The sequence below is a fragment of the Cyprinus carpio genome, chromosome B11 (genome assembly GCF_018340385.1).
Source record: "Cyprinus carpio isolate SPL01 chromosome B11, ASM1834038v1, whole genome shotgun sequence".
In the NCBI taxonomy this organism is placed as follows: domain Eukaryota; kingdom Metazoa; phylum Chordata; class Actinopteri; order Cypriniformes; family Cyprinidae; genus Cyprinus; species Cyprinus carpio.
The window spans coordinates 11,316,934-11,331,437 of record NC_056607.1 but is presented as its reverse complement, the minus strand read 5'-3'; the positions used below and the strand labels follow the sequence as shown (position 1 = coordinate 11,331,437).

The following is a 14,504-nucleotide window of genomic DNA, read 5'->3' as shown; positions in this document are numbered from 1 at the left end:
TGTCAAGGCTTCAAAATACCACAACTTATCACTCCCGTTCAGTAAAACTAACTGAAATCTAAATTGAATTCTAAATTGAAACTGCAGGACTCTAGCTCTCCAGGAGCAGGGTTGGAGGACTCTGCACTACATACAGGGCAGGTATCACTATTTTATCAATTATACATTTTTGGACATCCTAGTTTGAAGGTCTTTTTATAATTTTTTATTTATTTATTTATTTATTTATTTATTTATTTATTTATTTATTTTTGCAATTTATTTAGAGGGGAATTACATACATTCGAACAGTGAAAGAAGATAATGCTTTTATATGGGTTTAATTTAGAGGCATGTTACCTAAATCCACATTAGGCATGTTATTCTCAGGGGTTTTCAAACTTTGATGTCACGGCGCCCAATATAATGATCTCTTATTTGTGAGGGTTCACCTTCCTAAAATATAAAAGGCATATATTTTCATATGTTCAGGTCTATATAGGTATCAAGACCTGAATCATAGGTGAAAAATAGCATGTAGAATAAAATACTTGTAATTAATCACCTGTATGAAATAGAATGTTCAATGATAAAACGTCTATTTCAGTACATTTTAATTATTTTTGTTTTTTCTCTAAACTTTTCCACAAACTTCCTTTAGCTCTCCCTTGAGTCTCCTTGGTTTGAAAAACTCTTGATTTAGGTTTACTATCCTAAACAAGAAGACTTTGTGGAGCTCTCCGTGGTCCTGAAATCCAGAGCGTGTCGCTTGTATCCTCATACACATAGAACCGTTATTTGAAGCTTCTTGGTTTGGAAAACTGATTTAGGCTGTCTGACCCAACAAGGGAAAAGAAAAGAAAAGAAAAGAAAAGAAAAGAAAAGAAAAGAAAAGAAAAGAAAAGAAAAGAAAAGAAAAGAAAAGAAAAAGATCGTCATCTAGACAATATCGAGAGCACGCCACCTGTACCCTCAAGCACATAGATTCCAAAGAGCGAGAGACTGAGATCAGCACAGACCCAGAGAGAAAGCGAGAGAGTGAGAGAGTGAGATAGAGAGAGAGAGCATCAAACAGAGAGCGCGCGCAAGTGTTGGATCAGTCCTTCAGAGGGATCTGAGGAAACGGCGGGAGGCGCACGCTCATTTGTGGCTGCACCTCATTGTGGCGGGAGTCAAAGCGCTACCTTCACGAGACTTAACGCTTTTTCCCTAACGGTTTTAACGGTCGGAGGTACCTCTGAAGTGTGGAGCAGAGTACTTTTCCAAATATGAGATTCCACAACGGCATCGAAATTCTTCTCCTCACGACGTTAAGCGCGTTAACTTCAGTTTTATCGTCGAGTAACTGTAAGTTAATTTATTTATTCTGTCAAATACGATTGTTAAACAATGTGTCGTTGTATTAAACCTCATCTAATCACGTACAAACCTGAGAGATTTGAAGAAATCCAGTCAGGCTGCTCACTGAATTAAAAACAGTTAAAAGGCAGTTTGTAAGCAGCCAATACGAAAATTGCAGTGTGGTTTATTTGCTAAGTATTTATGAATCAACATTCATTGTGTCTGTTATGTATTTTCTGGTGAGTTTTGTATAGCAGCAGATAACTTCTCTAAGACCATTGTGGCTTTTTGAAGTGACTCGACATTATTTGGAATCGCGATTTTGTCGTCACTGAATTTTGCAGTCAAAGTCCCTTCGTCCCTAAAATTGTGTATTATTTTATACACACAAATAAATGCTAACTTTAAATCCGGGGTCTGTTTAAGGCCATGTTAGTTATGTTATCACAGCTGGTGTGAGCTCACACAGAATTGTCTTGAACCCTCTGGAGAGGTAAGAGTCGGTTATTCCATAAAGATACAGAAATTATCACGTCAAAAGAAAAAGAAAGAAAGCTACTCTTTTGACACCTTAAAACAGATTGTAATATATCCTCGCCTTTCATCTGTGATCTTTCTCGCGCATTCTCACATATACACATCAAGGCGTGCGCGAGCAGAAAGACAGTTCTTGAAAAGTCACGCGCTGAGTTGCTCGCTCTCTTTTAACATTTCATTTAATCTGTTTGAAAGCAAAGGCGAGAGATGGGAGGAGTACCATAGAAAAAAATGCTGGGGATGCCTGTGAAGATCTGCGGCGATCAAACAGCCTCAGATAGGCTACTCGTACGAAAGGATGCAGTGTTTGGGTCAGGTGTTGTCTACGTCCTCTCGAGAATAGTTAAACCTGAAATCACCTACACTAGGGAGACTAGCAAATTGTGCATTGTAGGAAAATCGCTTATAAACGCACAAATAATGTTTTAATTAAGATGTAAAAATGCAGAGGAGTGTGTATGTGAGAGCAAGGACAAAATATTATTAGCTCAGTAAACAATAGAATAGCAGGCGTATAGAAGGCATGGACATTTTCCATTATATTATGGGAAAAGACTGTGGTGTGAAAGAAAAAAAAAAACCTTTATTACAACATGTTTGTGTGTGCAGGTTTTGCTATACCTGTGAGGGTGGGTTTATTTATTTATTTATTTATTTATTTATTTATTTATGAATGATAGAAACCTGAGGAAAAAAAAAAAAAAAAACTAAAAAATGCCCTCACTTGGAAAGGCAAACATCTTCGGGTCTGACTGAGGATTAGGCTTTAGAGTTAGTGTTTAGGTTTAGCAAATATCTTCACCTCCATATGAAAACCATTGTGTCTATGAGAAGTTCTCACCAATATTGGGAAACCAACATGTGTTTTGGGGTAGCCTACACTTTTCAGTGACTTGACTTTTGTAGGTGCTGTAGTGCATTTGATTAGTATGTGAGTGTTTTGAAGGTTGCAGTGGCCTGGGAATATGAGAGAGAGTTTTGGAGTGCACTAAAGCAGAGATTTTCAAACTTTCTTCATTCCAAGTACCAATTATTTTGATTCCCCTTGCCCTCTTGAAGTATACAGGCCCATTTATACTCTGTGTGCAAGGCAAGATATTAAATGGGTTATGGATTTTCATTGTACTGTGTGTGTGTGTTAGTGCTGTCAAAATTAGTGTGTTAATGCAGGTGCTAATTTTTTTTTTTTTTCAGTTTATGGCATTAAAAATATTTACAGCGGCTATCGCAGGGGTGGAGCTATGGGTGGCCACCCCACTCACAACTGCTGCTTCTGTTTCATTTTTCCTTCCAGGAACCATCGTTTATTTAAATGCAGAACGTCTTTATGATCACATCAAACTGGAGATGTTTCAGACGCGCGCTCCAACTTCACTTCAATGCCAGGAGCAAGTCACGAGCGCGGAAATGCTACTGCTAACTGCTCTTCAATTATACGTACAAATGCGCCGGCGCGTCCTGTAGCCTGTATCATTTCATATCAAATTGGGAAAGAAATACAAGCAGGCAATGTCATAGTTATGTCATCAGTTAAGCCATGAAGTCATCAAAAAGTCAATTAGAGCTGCCTTAAAGGATTACTCCACCTCAAAATGAAAATTTTGTTATTAATCTCTTACCCCCAATGTCGTTCCAAACCTGTAAAAGCTTTGTTCGTCTTTGGAACACAAATTAAGATATTTTTGATGCATTCTGACACCTCTCTGACCCTCCCATAGACAGCAATGTAATTAACACGATCAATGTCCAGAAACATAGCAAGATCGGTAAACTGTAATTTTATGAAGCTAAAAGAATACTTTTTGTTTTCTTTGCGTACAAAAAGTATTCTTGTAGCTTCGTGAAATTACGGTTGAACCCCTGATGTCACATATATTTTTTTACCGATGTTCTTGCTACGTTTCAGGACGTTGATCATGTAAATTACGTTGCAAGAATGGAGAATGGATATCATGATCATAAAACCTGGACAGTTGGAGCGCCAAAATGAACTTCATCTGACCTGAATATTATCAAACCACTTTGAGCAGTTTTGGAGATACAGTAGGAGTGAGCAGCCAATTCCCTTCTTAAACAACTGGCAGATGTTCCGACAGACGACACTGGACACTATTCAGAAGTTGTATGAATCTATTATAAGAAGATTGGAAGCTGTGTCAAAGGCAAAAACTGTTAGAACACCTTAATAAAGAAGTATTGCCTATTTTGTATTTGTTCACTTTATTCTGTCCAACCCCTGTATTTCATATTTATTTGTGTGGCTTAGAATGCTGCAAAACTGCTGGTAAGAGTGATGAGTTTGCGAGTGTTTTGTTGGAGGAATGTGGAAGGCTGCTGTCTGCGAGCAATCAGTACCGCCCATGTCAGGCAGAGGTGCTGCAGCTTCTGTAAGACAGAGAAGTGGCGTTTAACTCACTCCCCGCTGAGAACAAAAGCCCTCTGCGGTTTTCAATCTGTCTCTCACAGACTTCAGCGCCCACGAACAGGTGTGTGAGTGATTGAACTCGTGGACCCTTGCCAGGAGAAAATAACTTTCCTTTAAATAAGTTACGCTTTGGAAAAGTGCTCTGAAATAGACAGTAACTGTGAGATCAGGGCTATAAGAAGAATCAGACAAACCCCTAGAGTTAACGTAGCTGATTATGCTGGGAGAATGCTTTTAACAAAACTTTAGACTCAAAATGGCATGCAGACAGAAATGGGTTTTAGTTGTTTTTACACCCTTTCAGCTTTCGGTAAATGAAGCAGCAGTTTATTTTAAGCAGCACTGTCACTTTGTAATGTGACAACGTCGTTCTGGCATCATACCACAGAAAAGCAAATTGCAGTCAGTTGTATGGCAGTGCGGTATCTTATGTATTTGCTAGGGGTTTACATGTATTTCAGGCACATGCGTGTTATCATTACACTGGTAGAGCAGCAGAATTGTTTATTTGCCTGCACAGAATGTGCTTCCATATTGTACACGCACAATTTTTTCTTAAGAAACAGAAAACATGCTTACATAGGCTTCCAGCTGTTGATGTAGATTATGGAATTTAGGCAGTCAAGTCTGCCTGAATTATGCTCTGTCTGTGTGCGTCTGAGTCATGTGTTTACAGTCTTTTCTGCTGAGAGGTACGTGTGTCTTGTGGGTGTTTATTTATGGAGCAGTTTTCAGTTGGTTTTCACCACATTCATGAAATGCTGGAGGGACGTCTTGCTATATTTATAATCAGTTTTGGGCGTCACTCCAAATACTGAAGCTGGATTTTAAATCATGTAGCTTTTCAACAGTGAAGCTATTTTATTGATTAGTAGTGGGGCATGGCTGACAAACTCTACAGCATAAAATTTTTCTGACAGTATTCAAACGATCAAGTCATGTTTTTCTCTCAGCTGTATATAATTGGATCAGACTTTTTTATTAAAGGGATAGTTCACCCCAAAATGAAAATTCTGTCATTAATTACTCACCCTCATGTCGTCCCAAACCTGTAAGACCTTAGTTCATCTTTGAAACACAAATTAAGATATTTTTGATGCATTCCGAGAGCTCTCTGACCCTCCCATAGACTGCAAGGATCCTTACACGATCAAGGCTCAGAAACATACTGTAGCAAGGAGATCGTTAAACTAGTCCATGTGACAACAGTGGTTCAACTGTCATTTCAACAGCTCAACAGCTGTGAGAATACTTTTTTATGTGCAAAGAAAACAAAAATAATGACTTTATTCAACAATTTGTCTCCTCCACGTCACCCTATAGTGCCATTTAAAGTAAACAACGTATGCAATGTATGTAGGCAGATACGTTCAGATCAAAGCATAAACAATATAAACCGCTGTGTACGGTGCTGCTGACACAGAACAGCATAAGTTGTTTACCTTTAAATGGCACCATAGGGTGATGCGGAGGAGACAAATTTTTAAATAAAGTCGTTATTTTTATCAACAAGAAAATATTCTTAGTTTATTAGAATTGTATTCATAAGAATGTTTTATGAATCCAACCCACTGATCTATATATGACTGGATCGCTCATCGCGTTCTAAACTGCCAGCAGACAGTGAAGCCACCGGAAGTGTTCGATCCGCCATCTTACTAATCCCTACCGACAGAGAGCACCATTGAGTCACATTCAAACCGCTGTCCTAAAATCACCCGATTTGAAGCAAATCAGTCAAACGGGACTAGTTTTTATGTTATGTGTACGTAAATGAATGTTTACTTCAGGTGTTATCTGCAGTGTTTACGGTCTTTTGGGGCAGTATAAGCGATATATTTAAACCGTTTATGTGTGTGTGTCTGCTGCGCACTGATGACACAGGTAACGATCCAACACAAAATATAGCTTATTTCTCTATGTACATAATCATTCAGGAATTATTAAACATGAACGTATTAGTATCAGAAATGGATTTGAATATATTACAGTGAATAATACAATAGAATCTGTTAATATTGCTATATACTGAACTGAAAAGCTTAACTTACTATCTTGGAAATAAAGCCTTTAAATGTCTTTAATCCATACATGTGTATAATAAGTTATTTCTCTGAATAAATTATGATGTGTATATTTTTAATGTCATGATTGAGCAACATCTATTTCAGACTCTCCAAGATCGCGCAAATATGTTTACTAGCAGTAACGTTACCGTTTACATGTAAAATATTGTATGCTGAATTAATAATTATTTTAACAACCGTTTGAATCATTACCTGCTTCAAAATGAATGCTGTTAATGAAATCATTGTTGAAACATTTGCACTTAGCGCTGAATAACGATTGAAAACACTATAACTAAATTATATAAACAATGAATAATTGTACAAGGCAAATAAAGGTATACAAAGCATAAATCTTTCTTCAGATTTCAGAATGAGCACTTTGTGGTTTGTTTTATATGTCGAATGATGTTCCCTATTATGTTTATCATGTTCATGATGTTCGCTACTGTGATGAACGTAGCTTTTTAATAAGTAGGGGAAATCCCCGACATTTAAAAAAAAATAACCGTTTACATGCCTAGGGTGTTTGCGTTGCAAGAATGTACAGGGATACTTCAAATTTAAAAACGCTGACTTGTTATGTCATGTTTTCTCATTAAAATCATACAACGTTTACGCACACTAGGGATTACCAATATGGCGGCACGGCGGCTTCACTTTAATGACGTCATGAGCAATCCAGTTCTAAAACATATACCAAAAATCCAACCCCAGCGATGCTTGATACACAAATCACTCTTTTGAGTTTTGGGAGGGTCTTTTCATTGAGTCAGTCAGGGAAATTGGTTTACAATTCAGTGCAAGTTATTTGGACAGTTCACTCATGCACTGAATCGTTTGGAGTGGTTTCTCACTCAGTAAAACTTGAACATAATATAGATGAGCATATGCTATAAAGTGATGAACATGCACACAGACACAGGCAGCTGTGAATCCTTTGGGACAGGACAGAGGTTATATTCTCCTAATCCTCCATAAGGTATTCAATTAAAAATGGCTTTCACCCCTAATTCCAGGGCCTATATTTTATCCTCCAACAGATCCAGCTCTTTGTGCTGGTGTGCAGGAGTGCCTCTCTATGAAAAGCTCCAGAACAGCATTCAACTCAAGTCAGAGCAGAGCTGTCGAATTAAAAAAGGTGCAATCTCCATGTACTTTACGTTAAGCATGAATGTTAAATGTGAATTAAATGAACCACACAAATCCAAAGCAGCTTTGAAATGCCAGCAGCGGACGGACATAAATTCTCACAAAATGCCCTGTGTAAGAATTAATTTGTTTGTGAGTGGCACTGACATCTGAAATAATCAAAATTCAGTTTGCCAAGAGATCAGTGTGATTGTTTTCTGCTGACCCTAAAGCTGCGGGTTTAGTCAGTGTTGTCTGGAGGACGGCCCAGACATTGCTCAAATCCACAAGAAATTACTGTGAAACTCAGGATGCGTTTCATGTCAGAAAAATGTAATGCAAAGACTTTGTTTTGACTGTATCCTCATCACTGACCTCATCTTTAAGGTTTTTTTTTTCCTTTTTTTTTTCTTGTTGGAAAAAAACACTAATTATTATAAGCATTAGTATTATTAATCATGCATGATGATTTGGCCTTATCTGAAGGTTTTGCAAGTACACTGAGAAATATCAAGAAACTCATGAATTGAACATGAAATTTTAAAATCAGAAAGACTGGATTTGCATTTTCTTGTAAAACATATTCCAATAATCTTTGAGATTGCATACCCCTGAACAATATCTGCACTAGTTATCATCACTAGTACAAACTCATCTCATGCTAGGACAGTATGCAACATTAAAAATGTGTAGAGCTCAGCCTCCAGATATTAAGAGTTGAGCATGCATAACACAGTATGTAAGGCTGGCATGCTAAGTAGGGCTCCTTCCCGCTTGATGGCTGGATTACCTCTTGATTTCAGAGGAAGTAGCTCAGCCTAGAAACCACAGCTGACAGGCTTGCCTCATTCTGTTAAAATGTCAGGATTACTCAAAGTTATGTCTCTGAAGTTTCTGAAACTTTGATGTCCAATAATGCACTAATGGATAAGAGAGAGGGCGGCTGAAAATTACATTTGTATAATTAGATCATCAGGTAAACATACATTTGAAGGTGAAAACAAATTGTATGTGCATGCATTTCATGGCCTACATTTTGTAAATAGAGTCAGCATAAACAGCTCACTATTTGCTAATTATAAGTTGGCAGTGTTAACATATTACGTTATTTATTTTCTCCAAACACCCAAGACAAGTACAAGAATCTTGAGTTTTCTAAATAAACTCCATTACCTTCACAGTCACTTAAATTGCTCTTCACTGTCAATAACATCAGAGCTGCATAGTCTGGGTTGTCCTAATAGCCACAAAGTGTTTGTGAACTTTCAGAGGATCATTGAACAAGGTTCTGCATAAAGAGATGTGTTTGGAGTCATATGCTGTCTCAGGGAATTGCTCATTTTAATTGTTATTCAGTGGGTAGATTCTTGAAGGATGTTAGATGCTCTTATGTAATTTCTTTTTTAAAAAGGTTACAGCACCGCTTCTGTTTTAGAACGTTCACTCTGTTTTAATGCATCTCAGAGATTCTCTCTCTGTCTCTCTTTTTAACATGCTTTCTAATTTAGCATATTGCTGGGCCTGTGCAGTTCTTAGTTATATTAGTTAAATGTAATGTTTGATTTTTAAGGACAAAAAAAAGAAACTGTCCTTAATGTCCTTTGAAGTTTGGTTCTTGGCAGAAAATATCACTGCCGTAGACCCTTTATCAGGGTTTGACATGAAAAAGGGAGAAAAAAAAACTTTAGGGGAGTAATAAAAATTCAGCAAATAATGTTTTGTTTTTTGTTTGTTTTTTCTTAATAAAGGCATTCTAGGAGACGTAAGCACAATAATTTAATTTAGAATACATCAAGAATAGTATTTCTGCTTCAAACTCAATTTAATACTTCTTTAATTATTTATAAACCTACTTTAAACTTAAGAAACTGTGAAAATTATATTCTTAGTCTATTCTTTCTATGTGACGGGAAGCCCAGACTAAAGCTACACCATAAATAATTATTTTCCAAAGTTTTAAATAAAACAAAAGATCGATGGAGTATCTTTTACAAGAAAATCCTATTTGAGTTTTTCTACTAAATTTCATGTTTAATTCAGTGTGTTGCTTGCCATTTCTTTGTAATTGCTTGTGAAATTTAATAGCGATTTCTAAATTAAAATAGTTTCTTCACTAAATTTACACTAAATGCCGGATACAGTTACCAATATACCAATAATAACAAACCTGAAATACATAAGGACTTTTATTTTCAAATGTCAAAGCTTTACTATTGCTGGCTGCTTATTCATAAAGATCAGGGCAACAAAATAATTACTCTTACTACCATCTATATCATAATGTATAGCAATATAAATGCTATGAAGTAACCCTTGTCATAATTCATCAACTTTAGATCATAAGCAATGTATTAGCTTAAATATTTATTGATTACGAACTGCTCTGAACCTGCAACCTCATAGAACGAGCAACAAAAGTCACCATACTCTTGCCTTCATGGCCATACCCTGGTTGTTTGTTGCCATAGCCAAGTTGTTTCTTAGACTTTTTAGGGACCTGCATGGACTTTTTTTTTTATCTGCAAACTTGCTCCTAAATGCATTTTAAAAGTTAACACACATCTATTTTTGGTCACAAATGCTATGAGGATATCATCCAATAGTCTCTTTCTTTCTTTCTTTCTCTTTCTGCTTTCAGTCTATCTTTGTACTAACTTAAAGAAACATGATAGATGAGTTATTCTAAGGATCCGGTCGGGTGGGGGAGTTCCCAGGGCCCTCCCAGTCACACACAAATATCGAGAGGACCCTCCCACTCACACACAAATGAAGATCAAAGAAGGCAGGCAGGGATTTACAGAGATTAACGCAAAGTGAAGGACAAACAAAATCCTCCCGAGTTTTGGTGAGGGGAAATTAAGGTCACAGCTCACCATCGGATGAATACAAACAAATAGAGCGCCAGCCAAATGACACATATCTGGAAAAATAAATAAATAAATAAAATGTAAAAAAGCACATGCAAATAATATGTTTTAGCTTTTAGCAATGATGTTATTAAATAAATAAATAACTATTTTGTTAAAAAAAATGCAATTATATCATTAGGGTCTGTTGTCTATTGTCTGTTGTTTGAACTGCCATGTGGTGTGACATGCTAAATTTAATGTAAAACAGCATTTTTGTTTATAATTCTTATGCATTTTTATTGACATTACTTGAGAGACCACGTAAAATTTTTGTACGTTTAAAACTCCATTTGTCTCTCTGCAGGACCATTAGATTGAACTAGTTAGACATTAAAAGTGTTAAAATCTTGAAAATCGTTCATGGACCTTTGCCCAAAACCCTCTAGCCATTTTTGGAAAGAGATTTCAGATTCCTTTCCTGTGGTTCGAATCTCAAAAATTATATCATACATCAGATAACTAAAGCTCAAGGGCCAAACTGAGTTATTTGTCAGGCAATCTTATCAAAGCTCCTATTTACACTGCAAGTACTGCTGTCATTCTGCTGGGAGATGATTTAAACAATGCCTGGTGGAAACACTGAGGAAACCCGTTGATCTGCCATTAATCTCCACCTTAATCAGCGCTATCGTGGCGGCCCATCAGATGGGTGATCGATCCCGCTAGCTATAAATAGCTTAGAGCAGTGTGGGCTAAACAACTCTCTGATGTGATGTACGTTCATTAGACCTGGATGCTCTGGGTGTTTAGCACATCCTGTCCTCTCAGTGATGATCATAATCATTTCCTCTCTTTTTAATCTTTCACTCTATCCAGCCTTGTTTACAGTTGTTAAAAGCTATCCCGTGATTCCTCTATACAGGGGTCTTTTTTACATAAAGTGTCATGTCAACCTCTGAATTAATTGTATTTTATAATATACACTGTAATACAATATACAGTGGATCCAGAACGTATACACTTTTGTACACCTTTAAAATTAATAAAGTTGCATACAATGATAAAATTATATTAAAGGTTTAAGTTTAAGTTTGTTTTTTGTTTTGTTTTTTCACAAAACCTCTCTAAGCCATTGTTGCTGTTGATTTTGACTGAATGGTTCCAAAGTGATTTTTAATGAACGCATAAAATCAACTATGAGTATGTTCTACTCTTTTTTGACAACCAAAAATTAAGCCATTTAAGCCATTTTTTTATAATTTGAAACATAACTCCTTGATGGGAAATGTTTTGCTTAAAACGTGGGGCCACTGTAATAATACATATAGAACAATTATCGTTTTAGTTTCATTTTTATTTTTTGTGCAAAAAAAAAAAAAAGTCAAAACATCAGACCGAAGTGCATCATTGTCGCTGCACTGCTGTGGGTGTGAGTAGGACTGTGCAGCTCCTGCACTCCTTAAAATAAAAGTGCTTAAAAGGTTCTTCACGGCAATACCATAGAAGAACCATTTGTGGTTCCACAAAGAGCCATTCAGTCAAAGGTTCTTTTAAGAACCATCTCTTTCTTACCTTTTTATTTCTTACCTTTTTATAATCTGAAGAAACAGATTCTATCTCAGCAAATAACATTTTGTGAAACAGAAAGCTTCTTCAGATGTTAAAGGTTCATTATGGAACCATTTAGACAAAAGCGTTCTTCTATGGCATCGTGAAGCACCTTTATTTTTAAGAGTGTGTAGAGCGCTCCAGTTATAGTAGAGCGCAGATCATTTTCTGGTTTGCGCTGTCTGTAAGTTTCGCAAGTAAATGGAACGGATCTCTGTGCTGTTCAGTGGGCCGTGCAAGTAAACAGATCTTCTCTCCAGTGATTCGTGCTGCGCGATTCAACTGAGTAGTGCAGTTTCATCCCACTTTTTCGAGCATTTGGCTTCCTAAACAGCTTTATAACTCAATAAAACAGTCTATGTGATTACAAAGCAGGGCTTCTGAAAGATTCATGCAGATAAGATTGACTTCAATTTTTCTAAAATAAACAACAAAATAAAATTATATGCATAATATTCTTCCTGCTCCGCTCTTACTGCCTCCATGTTCCAACGGTATCAAGCAAGCTTTCCCAAGTTCCTTTGCCAATCCTTTCTTCATACTCTTTCTTCACAGGTCTTATTACCAACATTCCCTTAAATTCTTCCTCTCATTTCTCTCTGCCATTCCCACTCTCTTTCTCTCTTTTCTATGTCCCTGTGACCACATGATTAAAGCACTCCTGCCCGTGTCACAGTGAGGCAGCACGGTAATAATGTCTGACCTTTTGAACAATGACCATGTGTATGCACTCTCAGGCAGGTCAGAATGAAGAGTCCTTCAGAGACACGGACCTGCCTGAAACGTCACTGACTCAGGCCCACCTTTCCTAGGCCAAAAATTCCACATAATGTCTGTAATTCGGCTACTTCAAAATGCTGATGCTCAGGGGTTATTTTGTGTTGGAAAAATATAATTATGTCCCTGTTGCTAGGCAAACACTTTACTGACTCTATGGTCTCTGTTATCGTTATGTTCAGATGTGAGTGTGTGTGCGTGTGTGTATGGCCAAAAGGGGATGAGAACGATTTGAAATTATGGTGATTTTTAAAAAATGCTGAAAGGTCAGTGAGATGCTCGTGCTGTAGATGAAGAGGATTGAAGAGAGGTGCTTTTGTTGTTTTAACCATGGAGGGCTATAAACTATTTTTTTATGAAAGATAAAAGCGCACATTTTGATTGGCCGATGAGGTGGAAGGGGTCCAGCTGAGGGTACTTATGAAACCACCAACAATGCTGGACTTACAACATTGTTTTTGAAGAATAATATTTCATTGTTCTCTTTAGCAGTTAGCAGTGTATAATTGCATGAATTGACATCACATAAATCAAATCCATTGAATGCTTAGTTATTAAATTGTCTGTAATGGGCATTGAGGATATTTATGAGTAAGATGGGTTATCATAATTTGGCCTGTTCCTGGACATCTGCCGTCCTGCAAAGTTCATCTCCAAACCTAATCAAGTACACTTGAATCAGCTTAATAAGATCTTCAAAAATACATTAATGATTACAGCCAGTTGTGTTGGAGAAAGGCTGGAACTGAACTCTACAGGATAGTAGATCTCCAGAAATGGGACTGGGCACCTCTGAGCTAAACTTTAATAGAATTCAGTTCTTAAAGTTGTGATGAAACTGAAGTAACAACAGATCTTTTCTTCTGTATTCACCAAAAAGAAGTCTGTTGTTTCACTGAAAGATCAAGTTATGTTTAAAGGGGTCATATGATGTTGCTAAAAAGAACATTATTTTGTGCATTTGGTGTAATGAAATGTGTTCATGCAGTTTAAGGTTCAAAAAAACACATTATTTTCCACATACTGTACATTATTGTTTCTCCTCCTTCTGAAATGGGTCAAATTTTACAAAGCTCATCGGACTGAAAAGCGAGGTGTGCTCTGATTGGCCAGCTATCCAGTGCATTGTGATTGGCTAAATACCTCAAGCATGTGACGGAAATGTTACGCCCTTCACCATACTTTGATGCCCTCTCTCGGCAGGACCAGACAAAACCAATAAAACCATTACAAACAAAGCATTTGTTGCATCCAGTGGGGACATAATTACTGATTATAATGACTTATACTGTCTTTTTACACATTGTGTTGCATCGCGCCGCTTAAACATAAAACCATATCTGCATTTGTGATTGGAGAAATGATAAACAGCAAGTGCTACTCTACACTGCTCAAACAAGTATATTTTTAAGTATACTTTATGTAGCATGTATACAAATATCAGTGTTCTAGTAGTATTCTTGTAAGTGTACTGTTTCAATACTCCTTGAGACTAAATTGGCCCACTTTCTAGTATATAAAAGTATACTTTTAAGTACACAACTAGTTTACCTCTATGTTTGTAGTTTGTACTGCAGTTATACTAAAAGTGAACTTATAGGTATATTGATAGTTTACTAATTAAATACTTTGAAGTGTAGTCTCAGGTAACTACTAGTTTAGTAGTTTTATACTGCAAGTATACTCATAAGTTTTCTTTAAGTGAACTTTACATCATACTTTAAGTATACTACTACAGTATGTCCCTATTTAGGTTTTAATTTGTATATATTTCGTTATATGAATATCTGA

General features: G+C 36.7%; 1 protein-coding gene across 1 annotated transcript in view; it reads left to right on the top strand.

Annotated features, from left to right (window-relative positions):
- The first annotated feature begins 916 nt into the window (after positions 1-916).
- LOC109073420 (contactin-associated protein-like 5) overlaps positions 917-14,504 on the top strand; it is an 83,691-nt gene continuing 70,103 nt past the window's right edge. Inside the window, exon 1 of the mRNA XM_042733917.1 lies at positions 917-1,326. Coding sequence (XP_042589851.1) covers positions 1,248-1,326 — 79 coding nt within the window. The 5' untranslated portion in view covers positions 917-1,247. The remainder of the gene's footprint in view (positions 1,327-14,504) is intronic.